The sequence below is a fragment of the Aptenodytes forsteri genome, unplaced genomic scaffold (assembly GCF_000699145.1).
Source record: "Aptenodytes forsteri isolate BGI_AS27 unplaced genomic scaffold, ASM69914v1 Scaffold55, whole genome shotgun sequence".
Lineage (NCBI taxonomy): Eukaryota > Metazoa > Chordata > Aves > Sphenisciformes > Spheniscidae > Aptenodytes > Aptenodytes forsteri.
In genome coordinates this window covers 4,097,086-4,115,752 of record NW_008796063.1, presented here as the reverse complement: position 1 = coordinate 4,115,752, position 18,667 = coordinate 4,097,086, and the positions used below count along the sequence as shown (strand labels likewise).

At 35.5% G+C, this 18,667-nt stretch overlaps 1 protein-coding gene across 1 annotated transcript; it reads left to right on the top strand.

Annotated features, from left to right (window-relative positions):
* The first annotated feature begins 770 nt into the window (after positions 1-770).
* On the top strand, positions 771-17,472 carry USP42 (ubiquitin specific peptidase 42). Its single transcript, XM_009286359.2, has 16 exons — positions 771-1,302; positions 2,096-2,296; positions 3,522-3,632; positions 3,796-3,898; positions 4,066-4,133; positions 4,297-4,367; positions 4,910-4,992; positions 7,229-7,340; positions 7,743-7,883; positions 8,083-8,183; positions 8,648-8,786; positions 9,447-10,181; positions 10,564-10,652; positions 11,054-12,556; positions 13,050-13,342; positions 16,048-17,472. The coding sequence occupies exons 1-16, from the start codon at positions 1,074-1,076 to the stop codon at positions 16,086-16,088; spliced, it is 4,020 nt and encodes a 1,339-aa protein (XP_009284634.1). The 5' UTR covers positions 771-1,073; the 3' UTR covers positions 16,089-17,472.
* The last annotated feature ends 1,195 nt before the right edge of the window (positions 17,473-18,667 follow it).

Genomic DNA, 18,667 nt, shown 5'->3' with positions numbered 1-18,667 from the left:
GTGCTTTGTTTAATCTACCTTAAGTTTTATCAATAGCAATCAAGTTGTGCCAAAAATCGGAAGTTGCTTTATGCTTTGTTCTTTGAGTTATTTCAGTATAACAAAGAAGCTTATGCTTTAGACCCTCAGTTAAGTTTATAGTTTCCCTAAACTTAAAAATGCTCAATGTGCTATAGTAAGATAGTAGCAATAATTTACATATAGAAATTGATAATTGATCATGTAAATTATTCAGTGGCTTACTATGCACACACAATTACACATATTTAAAAAGGTATCATCTTGAAACCTAATCAGCATTTTAAAAAGGACTAAATATCAGTTATTGCCTTTGTCCTTGAGGGCTGAGGGTTTGTTTTGCTTTCTTTTACATTCAGCATTTCCTTTTTATAGCTTACATTCCTCTGTTGTTTTGTCAGGGAAAAATGTATAACTTTACATAAGTAGAACTGAAAAAGATGCTTTTTGGTTCAACTTTTCCATTGATAGTAAGAGCTGTAAATGTGATAGGTGCAAAATACCACAAGTACTGCTGCCAAAATTGTATCCAAACAAATATTTCTTGGAGGGGCAGAAGAAACCCAGGTGTTTTCCTGCTCTCCTTTCCCAAGATTTCTCAGAGCTATATCCCATCCTCTGTGTTTCAGAGGTGTGTGGTTCCCGGGAGTGAAAAGATGGGCCAAACAGCTCCTCCTGGATCTCAACAGGCCAGCGCTTGAATGTGCCACTGCTCACAGCTCCTTTTTTTTTTTTTTTTTTTTAAAAAAAAAGTCTTCATAACTGTAATGGATTAAAATCCTGTGAAAGTAAGAAATGTCATCAGTCACCAGCTCTGCAGAAGTTAAAAGTAATAAAAATACAGTTTTGATGGAACATTCTGCTTTGTGTGTTTAGTTTTGGGTTGGGTTTTTGGTTTGGGTCTTTTTTTTTAAATCATTCTTATCAGCTACTTAGTTCTTCAAGTTATTTGTTTGAGACTAAGTGACAGGATTTCTGCTATTCTTTTCTTTCTGGAATGCTTCTTGATGTTCTTCTATCAACCAGAACTTTTGCCTCTGTTACAGATATGAACAATGACCATAGTTAACAAGCCAAAATCTTCAAAATCTAAAAAATCATCATCAAGGCGGTCTGACAAATCTAAGAAACCCCGTACTAAAAAAATGACGTCACGCACCGCAAATTTGGGCCGGGTACCACCTGCAGAAGATCCAAACAAAGTCTCTGTGGACAAAGGACCTGGAGGTGCTGTTTATTGTAGATCATCTCAAAAATCTAAGCCTTTTGCCCAAAGAGATCTAGGTAAGCATGTCTCTTGTCCTCTCCTCTTTTTCTTAAAAACAAACCAAAACAGAAGTAGAAAATGCCGTTCTTATTTGTTGCAGTGCTATAAAATGGGACTGCGATGAATAAAGACTTCAGCGGTAGACTTCAATTTTGTGAATCTCCTAAGGCAACTGAAGCGACTGGTGTTGCAAAACTTAGTTTTATCTATTTTCAATCTATTTGTAACTTAGTTTTGATCTATTTCCAATCAACTATGGGGAGCTTTTTATAATACACAGACTTATCCAGGTCTTTTCTGTTATGCAGAGAAAAGTACATTTTACCATTTCTATTCATGGTTCCCATTATTCACAAGTCTGAATGATAACACTGCTCAGGAAGAGATCTGATATCTGTAGGGTTACCTTCTGTGATAGTTACTTGCTTATTTTTCTGTCTTAGTTCTTATCTTTATTACCGTACAATTACAAGTGTAAGTTTGTGGTTTAAGTTACAATAAGGAGAAAAACTATAATTGCATTAATAATCAGATTAAAGACTATAGATGGAAAGAAACCTGGCAAAAGTTACTAAAATCGGAGTGGTAGTTTGTCTTGCATTAGAAGAATTAAAACAGGTGAATAAACTATTGTCCAAAACAGTGTGTTGACCAGCAAATTTGAGTGGCAGTGTTAAAGTTGTGCGTCATATGTTTTTGTGTTTCGGAGTATAGCTGGTTCTTCTGGGTGCTCCTGCAGAATGCTACTTTTTAAAGATCCTTTTTCAAACACAGCCAATACATCTCTCTCAAAATATAATTTTCTTGCAGTTGTTAATGATGGAATTGCCCCACCACAAAGAATTCTTTTTCCACCTGAGAAAATTTGTATGGATTGGCAACAAACACAAAGTGTTGGAGTTGGACTGCAGAATCTCGGCAACACATGTTTCCTTAATTCTACTCTACAATGTTTGACCTACACGCCTCCTCTCGCCAATTACATGCTTTCTCTTGAACACACCCAGTCATGTGAGTACTTTGTACCATTATTATAAATCTGTTGGACAGCTCTGAAGGTGAAAGAACAACAGTGATTCTGTGAAAAAAACTTAGTTGTCCTATTTTATCTGTAGAAGCTGGCTTTGAACATGATCTTAAAGGTCTTTTCCAACCTAAATGATTCTATGATTATATTAACAGGAGGCTCAGAATAGCATATAAAGTGCATTTGTTCATTTAATGCACCGTGGTAAAACTTCAAAAAAAAGATAATTTCTTGCTTTATGTAAATAATGAAGTGTATTGTAAAGTAAGGTATTTGATGAACATTTGTCATTTGGGTTTCCTGCTGGTAGAAAGATGATAAAATTTAGGATGTTGGCTTTGTAGATGCTTAATCTTCACAGCCTAGATACTGTAATGCACTAATACTGTGATAAATGATTTGATCACTGTTGACCCATTAAAAAAAAAAACACCCTAGAAAGCACTACGAGCTCATCTCTTATGAACTCAAATAGAAATTTGTTTGGGACTGTATTAAAATGTAGTCTGATTTTATTCTAAATAAAATTTTGTATTTTTTAAACCCTTGAATTTGTGTTCTCTGAATTTCATTTTTATACTTGAATTTACTTAAGCCTAGGAGCCTCTTTTCATATCCATATATGTGTATTTTTACAAAGGCACCTGTATGCTTTCTAGTCTGGTATCTTAGTATTTATTCCTAGAAGTTTAACTGTGTTTTCTTACCATATATAAAAATGATTTCAGCTAAGAATCCTGTTGAAAAAAGGAGGATAGAAATACTAATACATACATTACTTTAATCTTTCCTTTCTCCCAGAGGATTCTTAGCTCTGTGTCATGTAGCTCACCTAACAGCAGTGTGCTGAAAATAACACACATTCTCTCTTAGTGTTGTATCATCAATGTCAATATTGTTTCCTCGTATATTCTGCAGTCTGGAGTTCACATTCCTGTCAGCCTGCAAAAAAAAATGACATTGCAATAGTTACTTGGATTTCTCATCAGAAAATGCACTTTAATACAGAATTAATCAACATTTTTATTCTATACAGTTCTGTGTAATAAAGTGTCACAAAACTGTTGGGATATTGACACCTTAGGAGAAGAGAATGTAGCATGGAGAGTGGACATTGTACCTATAACTTAAAGATTATTTTTTTTTTTAGGTTTTTTGTAGCAATGTATATTTGACTAGACGGGGATGCTTTCTTCTTTCACTCTTCAGGTCATGAAGAAGGCTTCTGTATGATGTGCACGATGGAAACTCACATTAACCAGGTCCTGTGTTGCTCTAATAATGCCATCAAACCTACATCTGTTATCAATGGCCTTAAAAGTAAGTCATTTCAGATGGTTTTATTTTTTGATATTTTTTAATTTTTCAAATAATTATTTGATGCATATAAATGATTTTGATACTTTAAAGAAGAGAGATTTTAGAAATACGAGTTTTCTTTCATTTTATATGAGATAAATATAATAACCCTTTTATTTATTAGGAATAGGAAAACATTTCCATTTTGGCAGTCAAGAGGATGCACATGAATTCTTATGCTTCACTGTTGATGCATTGCAGAAAGCTTGCTTAAATGGAAGCACCAAGTAAGCATAAACAAATTAACTTTTAAATGTTCTCTAGCCCCTCTTATTCCTTTATTTGCTATCATAAATTAAAATCTATGTCCTTGGTTTTCATAAAAAAAAAATTGTTTTGAAGAGTTAACTCTGTGCCTTAAATCTTCTGAGGTCTGATTATAATTTATTTCCAGATTGGACAGATCTTCTCAAGCCACCACACTTATTTATCAAATATTTGGAGGATATCTAAGATCCCGAGGTACTCTTTAAAAATCTTGCTGTCCTTCAAACTGGTCTGTGTCTTTTTGTCTGTCTGTAGTAACGGAGTTTGTAGTTTGACTAAAGTAATATGTATTAATAATTTAAATTTGCACAATTAGTCTCCTTCCCATATTGTTAAACATTTTGTATTTTGATTGCAGTAAAGTGCTTGAACTGCAAAGCAGTTTCGGATACGTATGAGCCATTCCTCGATATTACTTTGGATATAAAGGTAAGATGTTTTGTGGATATGAGTCAAGATGTGTAAAGACTTGTAGAGCTTTCTAAAATAAACTCATTTTACTTAAAAACGTATACTGTTAAAAAAAAGAGCTTGGTGGTGGATGGGAGTGGATTGGACTTTGTTCTTCTGTGGAAGCCATGTAAATGGTATCCATGTTTGCATTGGATTTAGGCTGGAAAAATAATAATAATAATCTACACAAACAATGATACTATCATACTTCTTGATTATTCTACTTCAATATACATCTATTGTTAGACTGATGGGTTTGATTGTTCTCATTATTGATGCCAAAGCATACCACAGATGCTGTCCATGGTATTGCAAAATTTATTTATTTCGAAGTAGAATCATTTTCAAATGAGGTAAATGCTCAGCGTACTCTGTTTCTGCTGCCTCCTTCACAGTGTTTGCTGGTTCACAGTAGGTCACTTAAGTATGAACTAGCAAGGTTCTCTCGTAAACTACTAGTAAGTGTTTGAAATTTTGCATTTCCAGTGTCTTAGTGCTCTACTTTCTTACTCATCCAGGCAGTTACATCTGTCACCAGAGCTCTAGAACAATTTGTGAAACCGGAACAACTGGACGGTGAAAATAGCTATAAGTGTAGCAAGTAAGATTATTACTAATTACATCTTAATACAAGATACGCGTTTAATGTATTGCATGACTTAGAGCATAAGTTATCTTTTGACTTTGTTTAGAAAGATAGATAATGAGACACAGCTCTCTGTTGTTCTTTCATTTAGTTTTGTTTATACAACTAATACATTGAAATGATTCAAAGCTTGGAAAATAATACATTTGTTTCTAAGAGAGTAATTTTTGTGTTTCTGTTTGAATGTTTGGAAATATATTATAAGAATTGTGGCCATTAGGTCACATGAGACTTTTATTCCTAGTATTGTCTACGCTGGGGCTTGTCAGCCTTCCTAAGTGTGAAGTTGCACACTGAAATATTCATATGGCCAGAAGTTAAAAGGCATGTCCGCTAAGTAGCGGTGAGCCAAAGCATGGAGCTATGGACAATGATTTGGGGTGGGAGGCAACATCAGCTTCCTGAAGGTCCTAGTGTTCAGTGTGAAACAAAGTGAGATTGGCTCTCGGTGAATGTGAACAGACTCAGTGATAATTAACATTAGCAACCTCTGCTGGCTCATTGGACAATGTCTGCCACAGTTCTTGAATTGTAAAACCTGTGGACTACTGTCGTCCAAAATGAGCCACCCTAAACCTAACCTATACTTAGTGAAAGCATATGGAGTTAAGATGTCCTATACGCTGATCAATATGTAAAATATTTCTACGTATGTAGGAGCATTGAACATTTGTATAAGATACTTTGGCAAAACAAGTTGTTACTCAAACATAAACTCAGAAAAGCAAAGACTGCCAGGCTCGGTTCTGTCTGATCCTTCTAAATGAAAAATGCAATACCTGCTTTTTGTTGTTGGAAAACTGTAGGTTAATTAGTACATTTGAATGCAGATGTTGAATAAAGAGCATCCAATAGGCTATTACAACAATTTAATCCCAGGTTCATTTTAGTCTGTGGATCCTAGCAAGCAACATGTAATGTATGAAGAATTCTCATAGTTTACAGATTATGGCTGAGGAAGAGAAAGATAACTGTAATAAGCGAGCACTTCACATCTGAATTGCATGATCCTTCATTAATGTGGGGTGTGATCAGTTTAGTCACACATAAAACCAGAAGTTTCAGTCTTTTTGTGAGTTTAAAAAGAAAGGTTTAGCATATGTACAGTATCTTTTTCATAGCTGGTAAACTATTCTATTACCTTTAAGTTTTTCCTAATTGACATTTTCCTTTTCTTTTCTACCATGAATTTTTCTAATAAAGATTACTGCATCAAAACTTTGTATCTAATTACAAGTTTCATAGAATTTTATAAAACACTGTTGTGTGTGGTTGGGGTTTTTTTTTTTGTTATTCTGGGTGGGTCTCTTTTTTTTGTTCATGGGCATTCTCCATCAGTTTGGAATTCTCTGCCTTGTATTTTGACATCAGAATTTGAAAAGAGACTATTTAATTCTTGCTATTTATTAATAGTCAAGGGTATTTTTCTTGATGACGTAAACTGACATGTTGCAGTCTCTCTCTGTGCGAGTGGTTGAATTTCAGGGCTTACTCTGTAGGTCCTACCTTTGAGTGCTCAATGCAACAAACTTACAATTGACAATTTTGTTTCAAAGGACTGCAGATGGTTTCAATGTCTTTCCAGGCAACTTCAGTACATAAAGACTTACTAGTGTCCAATGTCTCCCTCCTGCAGAATGGCTGTTTCCTTCCATTGCACTTTTTACGTTGATATATGATCCATTTTGGAAATTATTTGCCGTTTCTAGTCTTGAGGACCGAGACTCTCTTGTTCCACTTTTAATATTTGCATTCCAGCAGAAAGCTGAAACAATGTATCCAGGACGTGTTCAAAATAGCCACTGTGGTATAACAAGAAATGGTACCTTGCCTTACATTCTGGAGATGGGCTCTAGTGAGAGATTCCCGGTCCTGCTTCGCGCCAAGTTGTTGGGAAGCCTTACCTTTTTGGCATAACAAAGATAGATGTTCAGACACTTGTTTGGCTATCAAAAGATAATGTTCTAAATCCTTTATTCTTTGTTCTGTAGAGCTGTCCTCTTATATCCTGCTATCTTCTCTCTATTAACAAACCTGAAATGCAGTGTATGGATTTATGAAAAGAAAAAACATATTATGCAAGTAAATATCATTCAAATAGCATAAGCATGTGTGAGAGATGAAAACTTGTTTGACTTTGGGGGGGGGGGAAGAATATGCTGTTGAACATTTGTTTGTACTTGTTTTTAAGGTGTAAAAAGATGGTTCCTGCGTCAAAGAGGTATACAATACATCGTTCTTCCAACGTTCTCACAATATCACTGAAAAGATTTGCAAATTTTACAGGTGGAAAGATCAACAAGGTATATTTCCAGCTGTAATGCAACTTTATCTTCTTGGAAAGGGAGATCTCCCAAAGATGAATACTCATTTAAAAGTTGTTAACGTTTGCAGGCAATAACTATAGACTAATAACTGTAGTCTAAGAAAAGTTGAAATAACAAATATTGCTTCTTCTTTCTTTTTTTAATAATGGTAAAGTTCCTGTGTGATCATAAGAATATACCTTACTCTTAAAGAGCTAATTCTGTAGAAAACAGTTCTCTGCAACTTAAATTATTAATTTTTTCTATGAGAATAGGTATTTTTAAATTAATCAAAAAATATATTCATATAATCCTAGTCTGTGTTTTAGAAGTGTTTTTCTCAGGCTATTCCATGAAGTATTTCAGGATAATTTTTGAATCTTCTTGGTCTGTGTTTAGGATGTAAAATATCCTGAATATTTGGATCTTCGAGCATATATGTCCCAATCAATTGGAGAACCACTCATCTATGCTTTATATGCAGTTCTTGTACATAGTGGTTTCAACTGTAACGCAGGACACTATCTCTGCTTCATAAAGGTAGATATCAGCTTGATTTCTAACAGGGTAAAATCTGTGCTGACAAATTGTTACTGGTAACCACTGTTTTTAGGGGAAAAGGTTGCATTATATGTTTTGTTTTATTTGTTTTGGTATGTTTTGTTCTGTAGTGTTCTATCTGTGATGTCATTTGGAAAACATGCAATTCATCTAAAGATACCATTATCTTTATTTGCAGGCCGGTAATGGACTTTGGTATCGAATGAATGATGCCTCAGTAGACCTTTCTGATATCAAAACAGTTCTCAATCAGCAAGCTTATGTACTTTTTTATATCAGGTAATAACAAATACTAAATGCGTTCAGAATATATTTACTTTCCTGTTATTGTTATTTTTCTTCTTTTCAAGTGTTTTTCTTTCTGTCCTAGGTAAAGATTACTATTTGTATGATTCAGTCCTGTCTAACCTGAAATTCCCCATATCATTTATTGTCTTTCATAGCTTGGCCTTAAACTGCCGCACTTGTGTACATTGCTGTATATCTGCTCTCTGTAGCTGGCTAATTTAGAAAAGAGGAAAGAAATTAAGGCCATAGATGGTGTAAGCATGAGTTATTGCTCTGAAAAGGATAGTCATTGTAGGAAGACCATTATCTAATTTTCAGTTTGTTGTCTTGGTTAAGTCTTCTATATATGTCTTCTGTGTCATATAAACTGTTCCTGTAAAATTATAGGATGGGATTTAATCCACGAATAGGCTGAAAGAAAAACTCTAAACTAAGATCACTGCTCTTTTCCCAAGGCGCTATGATTTGACGCTCGGAGAACGTGCTTTTTACTTACCAGCACCGTCTTATCCCCGTTCATTCCTTGGTCAGCGGGGGGCTAATAGTAAGCAGGCTGGATTTATGGGACCACGACTTCCTCCTCATATGATAAAGGTAATTTGAGGGGGGCAGATAATGGCACCAAATTGATAGTGGTTTTTGGGTTTGGTGGGGGTTTTTTTTGTTGTGTTTTAGCATCTGAGTGTTGGGGGTTTTTTCCCCTCCCACACTGCAGCATTCTTCACAGCCCTCACGCTACAGCCAGAATTATTCAAACAGTGGCTAATCTTAAATTGTGCAGCCATGCTACTTCATTACTTTATACTTCCAACTCAGCTTTCTAAAGTACTGAAAACTACACTATTGAGACAATATAAATAGTCTATTAATGCTTAAATAATTTAAAAAAAAAAAAATATTATTTCCCCCCCTCCATCAGTGTCACTTTAGCTGAGACGGTGAAAACAAATTGTCTTGTTCCTGAGTATCAGAACAATTATTCCAGTGTTTTCAGGGAATGTTTAAAGGGGAAAATAAATATTTTTGGGAATAGCTTTAGTCAATGCTAAGTTGTTTGGGTGGGTTTCAAAAATGATGCTTATTTGATACCAATATGCAGTAAACCAAAATTAACCACACTTGTTGGACTTACATTTATATTTGAAGGGGAGCGTTTTTTCTTCTTGGGTGTTGAGGCAATTCGTAGAAATATTTAGTAGGAGAATTTAATGTTTTAAAACTTTAAATGCTGTGTATTTGCACATATCCATACAGAATTCAAGTCGTTTAAATGGAAATGGACCCCTAAAAGAGGATCCAAATACCGTTGGTGTCACCCTAAAAAGGCCGTCTTCAGCTCCGCCAACAGCTTGTGTTCAAAACTGGGCAATTACCAGGCCTTCAATTACTGATCCATCGAAAAACCAGAAGATCACTATCAGTATTCATAACAAATTGCCTGCACGTCAGACTGTGTCGCAACCTGACTGTCTTAGCAGCGCTGCGGAGGATGAGGATCTAAGCAAGCCTGTTCCTTCATCCACAATTACAAATTCTTCTGCAGCAGAGTCTACCTCAAATGCATCTACAATGTCAGTTGCTACTAACGTTTCCAAACAGGAAGTTCCTGATGAAATTTTTGTTGAGCCAGCAGTGAATGGAAATCCTAAACTCAGCTCTGATAACACAGTCCCTTACGGTGCAGAATCTTCAGGAAAATCTGAGGAGTCGAAGGGCTTGTTTAAAAGGAATTGCAACATAATATCTTCTAATGGAATTTTGATTGGAAAGGTGGTCCGGACATTGCAGAATTCCCATTCTTCCTCTCAGAATGCTGAAGAAGAAAGATCCCAGCATGAGCTGCCAAAAAATGATTCACTAAATGGTGCTATTAGTTTAGATAATGAATCTAAAGAAAATGGACTGAAACTTGATGATTCCACTTGCCAAGTCCAACCTGTTAAACCTTCTGAGATTTTCTTTTCTAAAACAAATGGATTGCTTGAAACAGTGAGTTATGTTTGTTCCATCTAGAATTTCTCACCTATGATGTATTTGGCATTCAGGAGCATTATAATGTTCCTAATTGATGTGAAATACTGAGAAAACAGCACAAATTTCATCGTAACACTTTATGCTATTATCCCATTAGAATTTGCAGAGCTGAGCTGACATATGAGAACATGTCAACTTAAGAGAAGTTCAGCTGAGATAATACTTCATAAGTTCCATACATATATTTGGGGTGGTGAGTGGGGTGATGTGTAAAATGGGGATAGCGCATATAACTCAGTGATCTTGTTTAACATCTAATGTAGAAATTTTGCAAACAGTAGTTTTCTACTAAAGATAGTATTTTTTCTGTCTGTTAACTTCTACATTTTAATTGTAGATGCCTATAGCTTTGTCGCCGGTTCCTCAAGAAATAATCTTAGAATCTCTCACATACAGCCAGTTGAACAGCTTGTCAGAGGAAATAAGGTAAAATGAGTACACTCTGATTAAAACAAGATTTCATATAAGTTTATCATTGTTTTACCTGTCTACTGTGGGAGAGAGAGGGAAATCCACATGTTTACTTTTTTCTAGTTGCGGGGAGAGCAAATGTAGTGGTTTTGGCTATTGATGTGATTCAGAGCAGCAAGTGGAGGGAGACAGATGTGTTGGCTGTGGGTTTTTTAATGCAATACTTGCAGAATCAAGAGAAAAAAACCCACCTTCCCTGGGAGCTTAGGAAGGTGCAATAATAGGTTTCTAAAGGGAATGTCTTTCAGAGTTTGCCAGTAGCCACCAATTTTTTTTTACTTAAGGGGATTTTACTCCTAACATTCATCTTTTTCACTTGAAAAAGTCCATTTAAAATGTGTTTTTATTTTGTGCAGTGTCCCTGGACCTCAGAAATCTTCTGAGAATGATGCTCTTATGGAAACTGTAGTGATGGAAGCACTGTTTGCCTATGAAGAATCCAGGAAGGTTCCTTCCAACTTTAGCTGTGAGGTTGAGAATCTTTTTACTCAATCAGATTCTGAAACCATTTCTACCAAAGAAGTTGTTGCTGAAAGTATTATAACAAAAACTGATAACGTGCATCCCAATATCAATGGTCAGCACAAGGTCAGGAAAAAATCCTTGGACACTGAAGATGAATTCCTTGGGCATTGTGAATCTGAAGATAGTAGAGACAAAGACAAACCAAGAAGATTAAAAGAACCTGAACTCATTTCAAAAGAAAATCCTTTGTACATCAAAGGGTCTCCTGAGAACGAAGAGAAATTAGGGCAAACTTCCTCTATAAAGTCTGACATTGAATGTATTTCTAAAAAACTTGCATCTCTAGATATTACAGATAAATGCCAAGATACAAAGGACATTTCTAATAACTATGTAGAGGTACCACCTGTTAATGACTCCTCTATTACAAAGCTGGATAAAGTTTTGGAGAGTCAATTTTCTAGAGAAAACGAGGGACTGAGTAATAAAAAATGTGAAGAAGATAAACATAGGAAAAAATATAAGAAAAAAATATACGACTCTAAAAAAACTGACAAAGAGCACTACCGAAAGAAGAGAGAAAACTCGGACACTGAAGAGAGGGAGAAGGAGAAGCAAACCAGAAGCAAAACAGATGATCATTCCCACAAAAGGAGGTGCTCCCGCAGTGTGGAAACAAATAAGCAAAATCGTCATAAGCAGGAATATTGCAATGAAAGCAAGTACAGATCTTCCCATAATGAGAGAAACAGTCCAAATAATGGCAAAAGCTCAGGAAAATATTCTCGTTATAGATCCCGAAGCAGAGAAAGAACAGAACAAGACAGGAATAGATATTATCATTCCAAAGGAGAGAGAACTTGGAGCAGAGAAAGATACTATCAAGATGAACCACGGAGATGGGAAAAATGCAGATACTACAATGAGTATTATTCCTCTCATGGAACAAGAGATGGTAGAGAGAGAAAGTCCTCTCATTGTGATAAAGACTTTGACAAATCGAGTCAAGCTTACAACAACAGGTCACATAAGGATTATCATTGCAAAAGCAGATGGCCTCACAATGCGCTCTCCAGAGAGGAAGACGTACATCACTTCAGCAGCCACAGAGCGAACTTACATCATTGTTCAGTACCTCAGCAGCAATCTGAAAAATATTCTCGTGAAAGGCATGCACTTCCACCTGTGTCAGCTCATTCAAATTTTGAGGACTCTTCCCGGGAAAATGAGAAAGAAAAACTAAGAAATGGCAAAAGAAAATATACGCACGCAGAAGGAAGCGGAAGCGAAATAGAAAAGAAATGCCGAAAGATAGGTGACCAAAGAATGAAAAAATACAAGAAGGTCAAGAAGAAAAAGAAGTCCAAAGATAAACATCGAGAGAAGGATTACAAGTAAGCAAGGATTCCAGCATAATCAGCAATTTTTCCTAATTCTTTTCTGGGTGTTTCTCATGTCTGCCTTTTTTTCATTGTTTCTAAGTTATTCATATAGCATAATCTGGCTGGGGACCATGTCATTAGGTTAGTCAAGTGAAGGTAGGAAAGATGTTGCTGAATTGTGTTAGAACACTAGATCAGGACCACATAGTTAGAATCACATCTGCACACCGTTCTTGATTAGGTTACAACAATATTTTTTTTTTTTTTTTTAATCCAACTATTCCACAACTAGCCATTGTTAATGATTTGTGTACAAGCCAGGACCTATTGTCCTTCAGTCTGAGGGCTTAAGTTTGCTGCATCTAAAGTAAGTTAGATGTGCAGAAATTACCACGAAATAGCTGAAACGCTGCAAGTCATCACCTGTGGTAAAATAAATAACGTTTCATATATGCATCAAGTGCCACATCTGTTTTTCTATTTTTAACTTGCATGTTTCCTTCAGACTTTATGATTTGGATTTCTCTGTGCTCCGCTTTGACAATGACAATCGCAAACGTAAGAAAAAGAAGAAAAAGAAGAAACACATCAGGAAACTGAAAGGCTTCTTGGAATATTTAGATCCTCGTTTCCAGAAGAAAACACGGGAGAAGAAGGAAGAATCCTGTCCTCCAGACAGCTATTTATGTGAGCAATACAGAAACCAGGGCAGTAAACAACCCTACAAGGAAGGGAAGCCTTCCAGTGCAGGTGAAAGCAAGAAATACAGCTCCATCACATCCAATGAGTACGTTAAAGGTAAGGGGCCAAGGATGTTTGCAGGACACCTTTTTATTCACATAGACACTATTATTTAAAACAATCTTTAAGTGCTTGTGTGATGAAATCTCTGCTTTATATCATGGCTTCTGAACAGTGCATTAATATAAAAAAAAGTTGATAGGCTTTTTTTTTTTTCCATTTTTAAATGACTGCTAGGAAAGAAAGTCTGAAATAAAACTGCGAAGGGGTTAAAGGGCAAGTAATTTTAATTTGATCTGATGGTTAAGTGGCGAACAAGTGGGAGAGAGATGCAAGATTCCTTATTAAGTTCAGTCCAACTAACTAGGAAAGAAAACCTTGGGCAGCTATATCTTGAAAAAGAATCTAGTAGGGAGACAGCAGGTTCAGTAGTCAAGATAGAAGATGATGACATGAGACTTGCAGGCTAGTAATATTGTAGTGAAACACCACCTTCATAAAGACTGCCAGAGTAATCGATTTAGGTGAAATACTATGTTCAGCTATTTCATAACATAGAAACAGTGCTGACTGCTTATTCAGAGTAACGTAAGTTGGTGATAATACTGAAATATTGTTGTTTCAGATGTAGATCTGCCTTCTCCTAAGCACACTGAATTCACAGTTGTTAACCCTCCAGAGGATGCTTTGCCATTTAACACTGGAGAGTATGTTAAATTCCTGCTATTGTTTTATTTATTTGTGGGTTTTTTCTGTTAGTATAGGCTTAAAAATACAGTGAAGTGGGCTGATAAAACAGCTCCTTCTCAATTTTTAATATTAAAAAAAATCAGTTTGGTGCTTAAAAAAAAACTAAATACAAACTTGAGTGCCTGACTGAATTTACACTGAATTCTCTGCTGTTGCTTGTCATAGTCCTGACTTGGGCTCTCAGTAGATAATACGGTTTAAGTTAATTAGCTCTAGAATTATGCAATGAAGATTGCACACTGCAACAAATTCAACATCTAAAATCAAATTTGACATTTCCCATGAAATTTTTCTCAACAGAAGCGTTTATTATAGAAATAAAACCTTCTTAAATGCCCATTATCTGACATAAAGCCAGTCCCAGTTGCTCAGGTTTTTTAATAAACAAACAACCCCCCCCATCTATTTTACTCTTATAGATAACTGAAGTAATCCCTGAAGAAGACAGCTCGCTATCCAAAAGCAAGTTTTATTTTTAAATTTTCTACATTTTATACCTACCCACAATTTAAGAATTGGGTTCACTAATCCTGTTCATTAATAGCCCGGTGTTGAAAATGTCGTTCTGGCATAGAAAACAAAATAATTCATTTTCTTGCATTACAGCTGAATGCATTTCACAGTCTGGAGAAGTTTAATCTTGGAAGAGATTTTAATTTTCAAAATTCCTTGTGGTTTCCACATTGAGGTAAATTGCCACAGTCAGTAGATTCTTGCACTGAAAAGTTTGCTTAAGGCAAAGAGGAAGTGTGTTTGTGGAAAAATGATGATTGTATTTTAGGACATAGACAACCAAAAGTTTTATTCTGAAAATATAGTATGGAGGGAAAGCTGATTGGTCACACATTCTTCTTGTAAAATTTAATACGATATTTATCTCTTTAACAAGGAAAATTTAAGAAAAAGGACTGAATTGAGGTCTTTCAAATACTATTGTTGTAAAAATAGACTTTTTTATTATACTAATGTCAAAATAATCCTTATTGCACTGAAAGTGTCTCTGTTCTAGCTGATAAATCAGAAACTGCACAGAACAAAATGCATCTGCTGTGATACTCGTTTGGCTTTAGTGAATTCTCTGGCCAGCAGATGGCAAACTCGGTTTTTTCCAAACCAGTCAAAAGAATAGTACGAAAGTAAATGTCTTGCATCTCATTACGCAAGTCAGGGGCATTAAGATTACTGGGCTATGTAGGTGAAAGAGATGTTCGTTGATAAATACGACGACAGTACTCCACTTTGATACACTGCTTGCAACACACGTGGGATATGAGAGCTGTGAAAAGCAGTTTTTTAAGTCTTGAGAATTTTAGTATGTCGTCGAGTCCATGGATGTTAATTACCTTCCTCTTGTGGAAGATCAATCTTTTTTAAAAAAATGGGTCTCAAGTAGGATTTTCTGAATGATGGAATCTCATCTCAAAAAAGGCCACTTTGGCAGTGTGTTTTCAGAGAGTATTGAACCTCTCGAACCAGCTAGGGACAGACTAGGAACAACTGAGAAGGAATTGTTAGGTTGTGCCTTTTCACCAGGACTCATGTTACTTCGAATAAATCGATAAGGATGAAAGTGGCTAGTGATAACTTGTGATTTAAGAAAAATCCAGATAGGATGGGAGAAGGAGCAGCTTTAAGGCAGTTAGTTTCCTACGTGTTCTCTCCAGCAAGTTTCTGAAGGCTTCTGTTTTTGTGGGTAAGATTTGGTCAGCTTGATCACAAGGGTGCTGTCAAGGCAAAACTTCCACTAAATTTAATTTACCTAAGGTCTACCATTTGCTATTAAAGCAGGTAGCTTTGTCCTAATGCTCTGTACCATTCACCAATCTTAGCATAGAACTAAAATGCAGTCAGTTTAAATGCGAGGAAGCCACCTTCCCGAGTCAGTGGGATCCTATAGTCAGAGCGGATGGAGCTGGGTGCAGGTTTGAGACTTTCAGAAATCAACCCACTAAGACGTAGTTTTATGTCGAGTGTCATGACAGGGAATGACATTGCTTCCTTTTGTCTTTCAGATGCGGAGCTTACTGATGGAAGCCTTCAATACTCAAACTAAACCCACCATCAAAACCAACAACTTTATACCATCAAAACCAACAACTTTTTACCATCAAACCCGACATTACCAACGTTGACCATCAAAACTTAAAATTTATTATCAAAACAATTACCATCAAGACAAAATCCAGTCATAAGTGGTGCTTAACATTTCTGTACAGAATTTTACCATGAAAGAACTTTTTTTTAGTTTTTAACTTGAGACTTTCTTTTTTAAAATATACTTCTAATCCAAAAGGGTGGAAACTTTTTACAACTGCTGAACATTGTAAATTACCACATAAATATCTCACTGATGTGAGATAATGCCCTGGAATAGACCATCTCAAATGCTGCTTAATTACAGACTCAGGTTGACTTTATGTTATTCATGTAATGTTACTCCAAGTTAGACATCTGGTGCAAGAGCGACCAGGAATTATAAAAATTGCAACTGACAGTCTGTATATTTAATTTAAAGACTTATTTAAAATTTCACAAGCTCTCAAATAACTAGAGTTTTGCAAGAGCTGCATCTTTTTTCTGTGATGTCTGACACTAGAAACTAATTTACTTCACATTTGAGTTATATTCAAGATCTGAAGAAAATCTTCTGGTTTTCAACATTGTGAAACAACGAATATGCAGTTCTGAATGTATCTCTCAAGACTATTTGTTTACTCTTCCATATGTTTGTATTACATTTTCTTAATATACTGTCACTTGTCTTAAGTCTCAGTTGTCTGTTTTGTCTCTCTAAAGTGTCTAGTTACAGAAAAATTCATACTGTGATTTTTATTTTTATTATTAAATGCTATCAAACTGTGATGCACTTATTATTCACTGGTCCTGCATCAGGAGATGAGTGGGGAACCTGTATTAAATACAGTTCATCTGAATAATCTGTCTGGTTTATACAAGCTGTGTTGTTCAGAGATGTCTAAAGTTTGATCTTTGTTTTTTTAAAGATAAAAAGCACTTGCCCCACTGTAAATATATAGCATGTAAAATTTATATAGTATATAAATACAGCAAAGTTAAAATGGATTTTTACTTGAGTTTTACTTGAGTTATTTAACATGCAATATGTCATGTGAATTGACAGCTTTCGGAGTGTGTTTGATACTCAAGAAATCAGATCTTCCTTTCAGTGGTAGGTGAGAAGATGCTGTCGGTGTGACCCAGAGAAGATAAGTAACTTGGGACTTCAGCTGCCTAGACAAGAATGCAGAAGGCTTTCTCCTTTGAAGTTAAAAGCTTCCAAAACCAGGCAACAGGTTGGAAGCTCAGCAGTAGCTTTTTACTGTGTGTGACACTAAAAAAAAAAAAAAAAAAGGAGCAAGGTTAATGTTTTACTAAATACTTAAAGTAATATTTTGGTACATGGAGAACACCATAAAGCCAAACCATAAGTGTACCCTGCATAATGTTCCTATGGCAACAGTTATGTGAAGTTACATAAAGTAACATGACAAAGAAACCACATACCTTTCCTGTATCTGGCTTTTTTTTCCTCTTTTGTCCTTTGGCTCCAAGATTTGGTGTCTTGTCTTTTGTCTGATGAATAACTCCGGCATAAATGTATAAAAGGAGTTTAAATGTTGACTGCTGTACCTCCATTAAGAGCTCCAGAAGCAACAACAGCCTGAACTAGCTAATAAGCAGTAAATGGAGGGAGGGCAGTTAGTGACAGCTTCAGGTTAGAGCTATGGAGAAGCAGGCTGGGTGACTGCAGCAGCGTTAGCTATTTCTAACTGGGGGAGGTCTAATTACTCTACTTGAGGAGCAGAGATCTGATGATCCGATTCCCTCCCACCCCCCTTACATTTGACTGAAACTCATCGAAGGGAACTAACAAAATACCTCCTTAATTCAGGGTAGCTCTCAAGGGAAACCAGCTCTTAATGGAATAACACTCAGTCATAGCATACTTTACTGAAACAATCTATTTTGCAGTTGATGGTTTTTCTCTCTGAAAATTTAAACCTGATAATTTAAATTAGTGTGCCTAAAGGTAGGGAAGAGACGCCTTTTACTTACAAGAGTGGTTATAACACATGCTGCAAAATTGAACCTTAATCACTAAAAAATAAAAAATAATTAAAAAAAAAATCAGCAATTGCCTCCCACGTATTCTCAGTAAATGAGGAGCTATACAATAGTACAGTTTCACACTTTATTTTTGAGAAAATCTCCATATTTAAGCAACAGGTTTTAATAAATGAAAACATTAATATTGCAGTGGATTTACATAGAACATCACATTTTTAACAATGATTGATACAGAGTATTTGTCATGCAAATCACTTGTGTACACCAAGTAATGCTTATATCAATACATATCTGTACAGTATTTACATTTTATATTTAAACTCTAGCTAGAAACATTTTCCAAGAAAATATAGAAATGAAACTGGTAAGCCACAAGTCTTAATTTGTAGCATTTGGTCTACAACAGACCTAGCTTTTCCAGCAAGCATATCTACATAGATATGTAATAAATCTTAAAAATATGCATTGGTTTTATATATGAAGCATTATAAATGCTGCTCAGTTTACAAAGGTTCAGTTTTGTACCAGTTTAAAACGGTTCAAAAT

Coding starts and splice junctions, on each gene's coding strand:
- USP42 (XM_009286359.2), top strand. CDS start 1,074: ATGACCATAGTTAACAAGCCAAAATCTTCAAAATCTAAAAAATCATCA. Junction 1,303..2,095: donor TTTTGCCCAAAGAGATCTAG/GTAAGCATGTCT, acceptor ATTTTCTTGCAG/TTGTTAATGATGGAATTGCC. Junction 8,184..8,647: donor TATGTACTTTTTTATATCAG/GTAATAACAAAT, acceptor TCTTTTCCCAAG/GCGCTATGATTTGACGCTCG.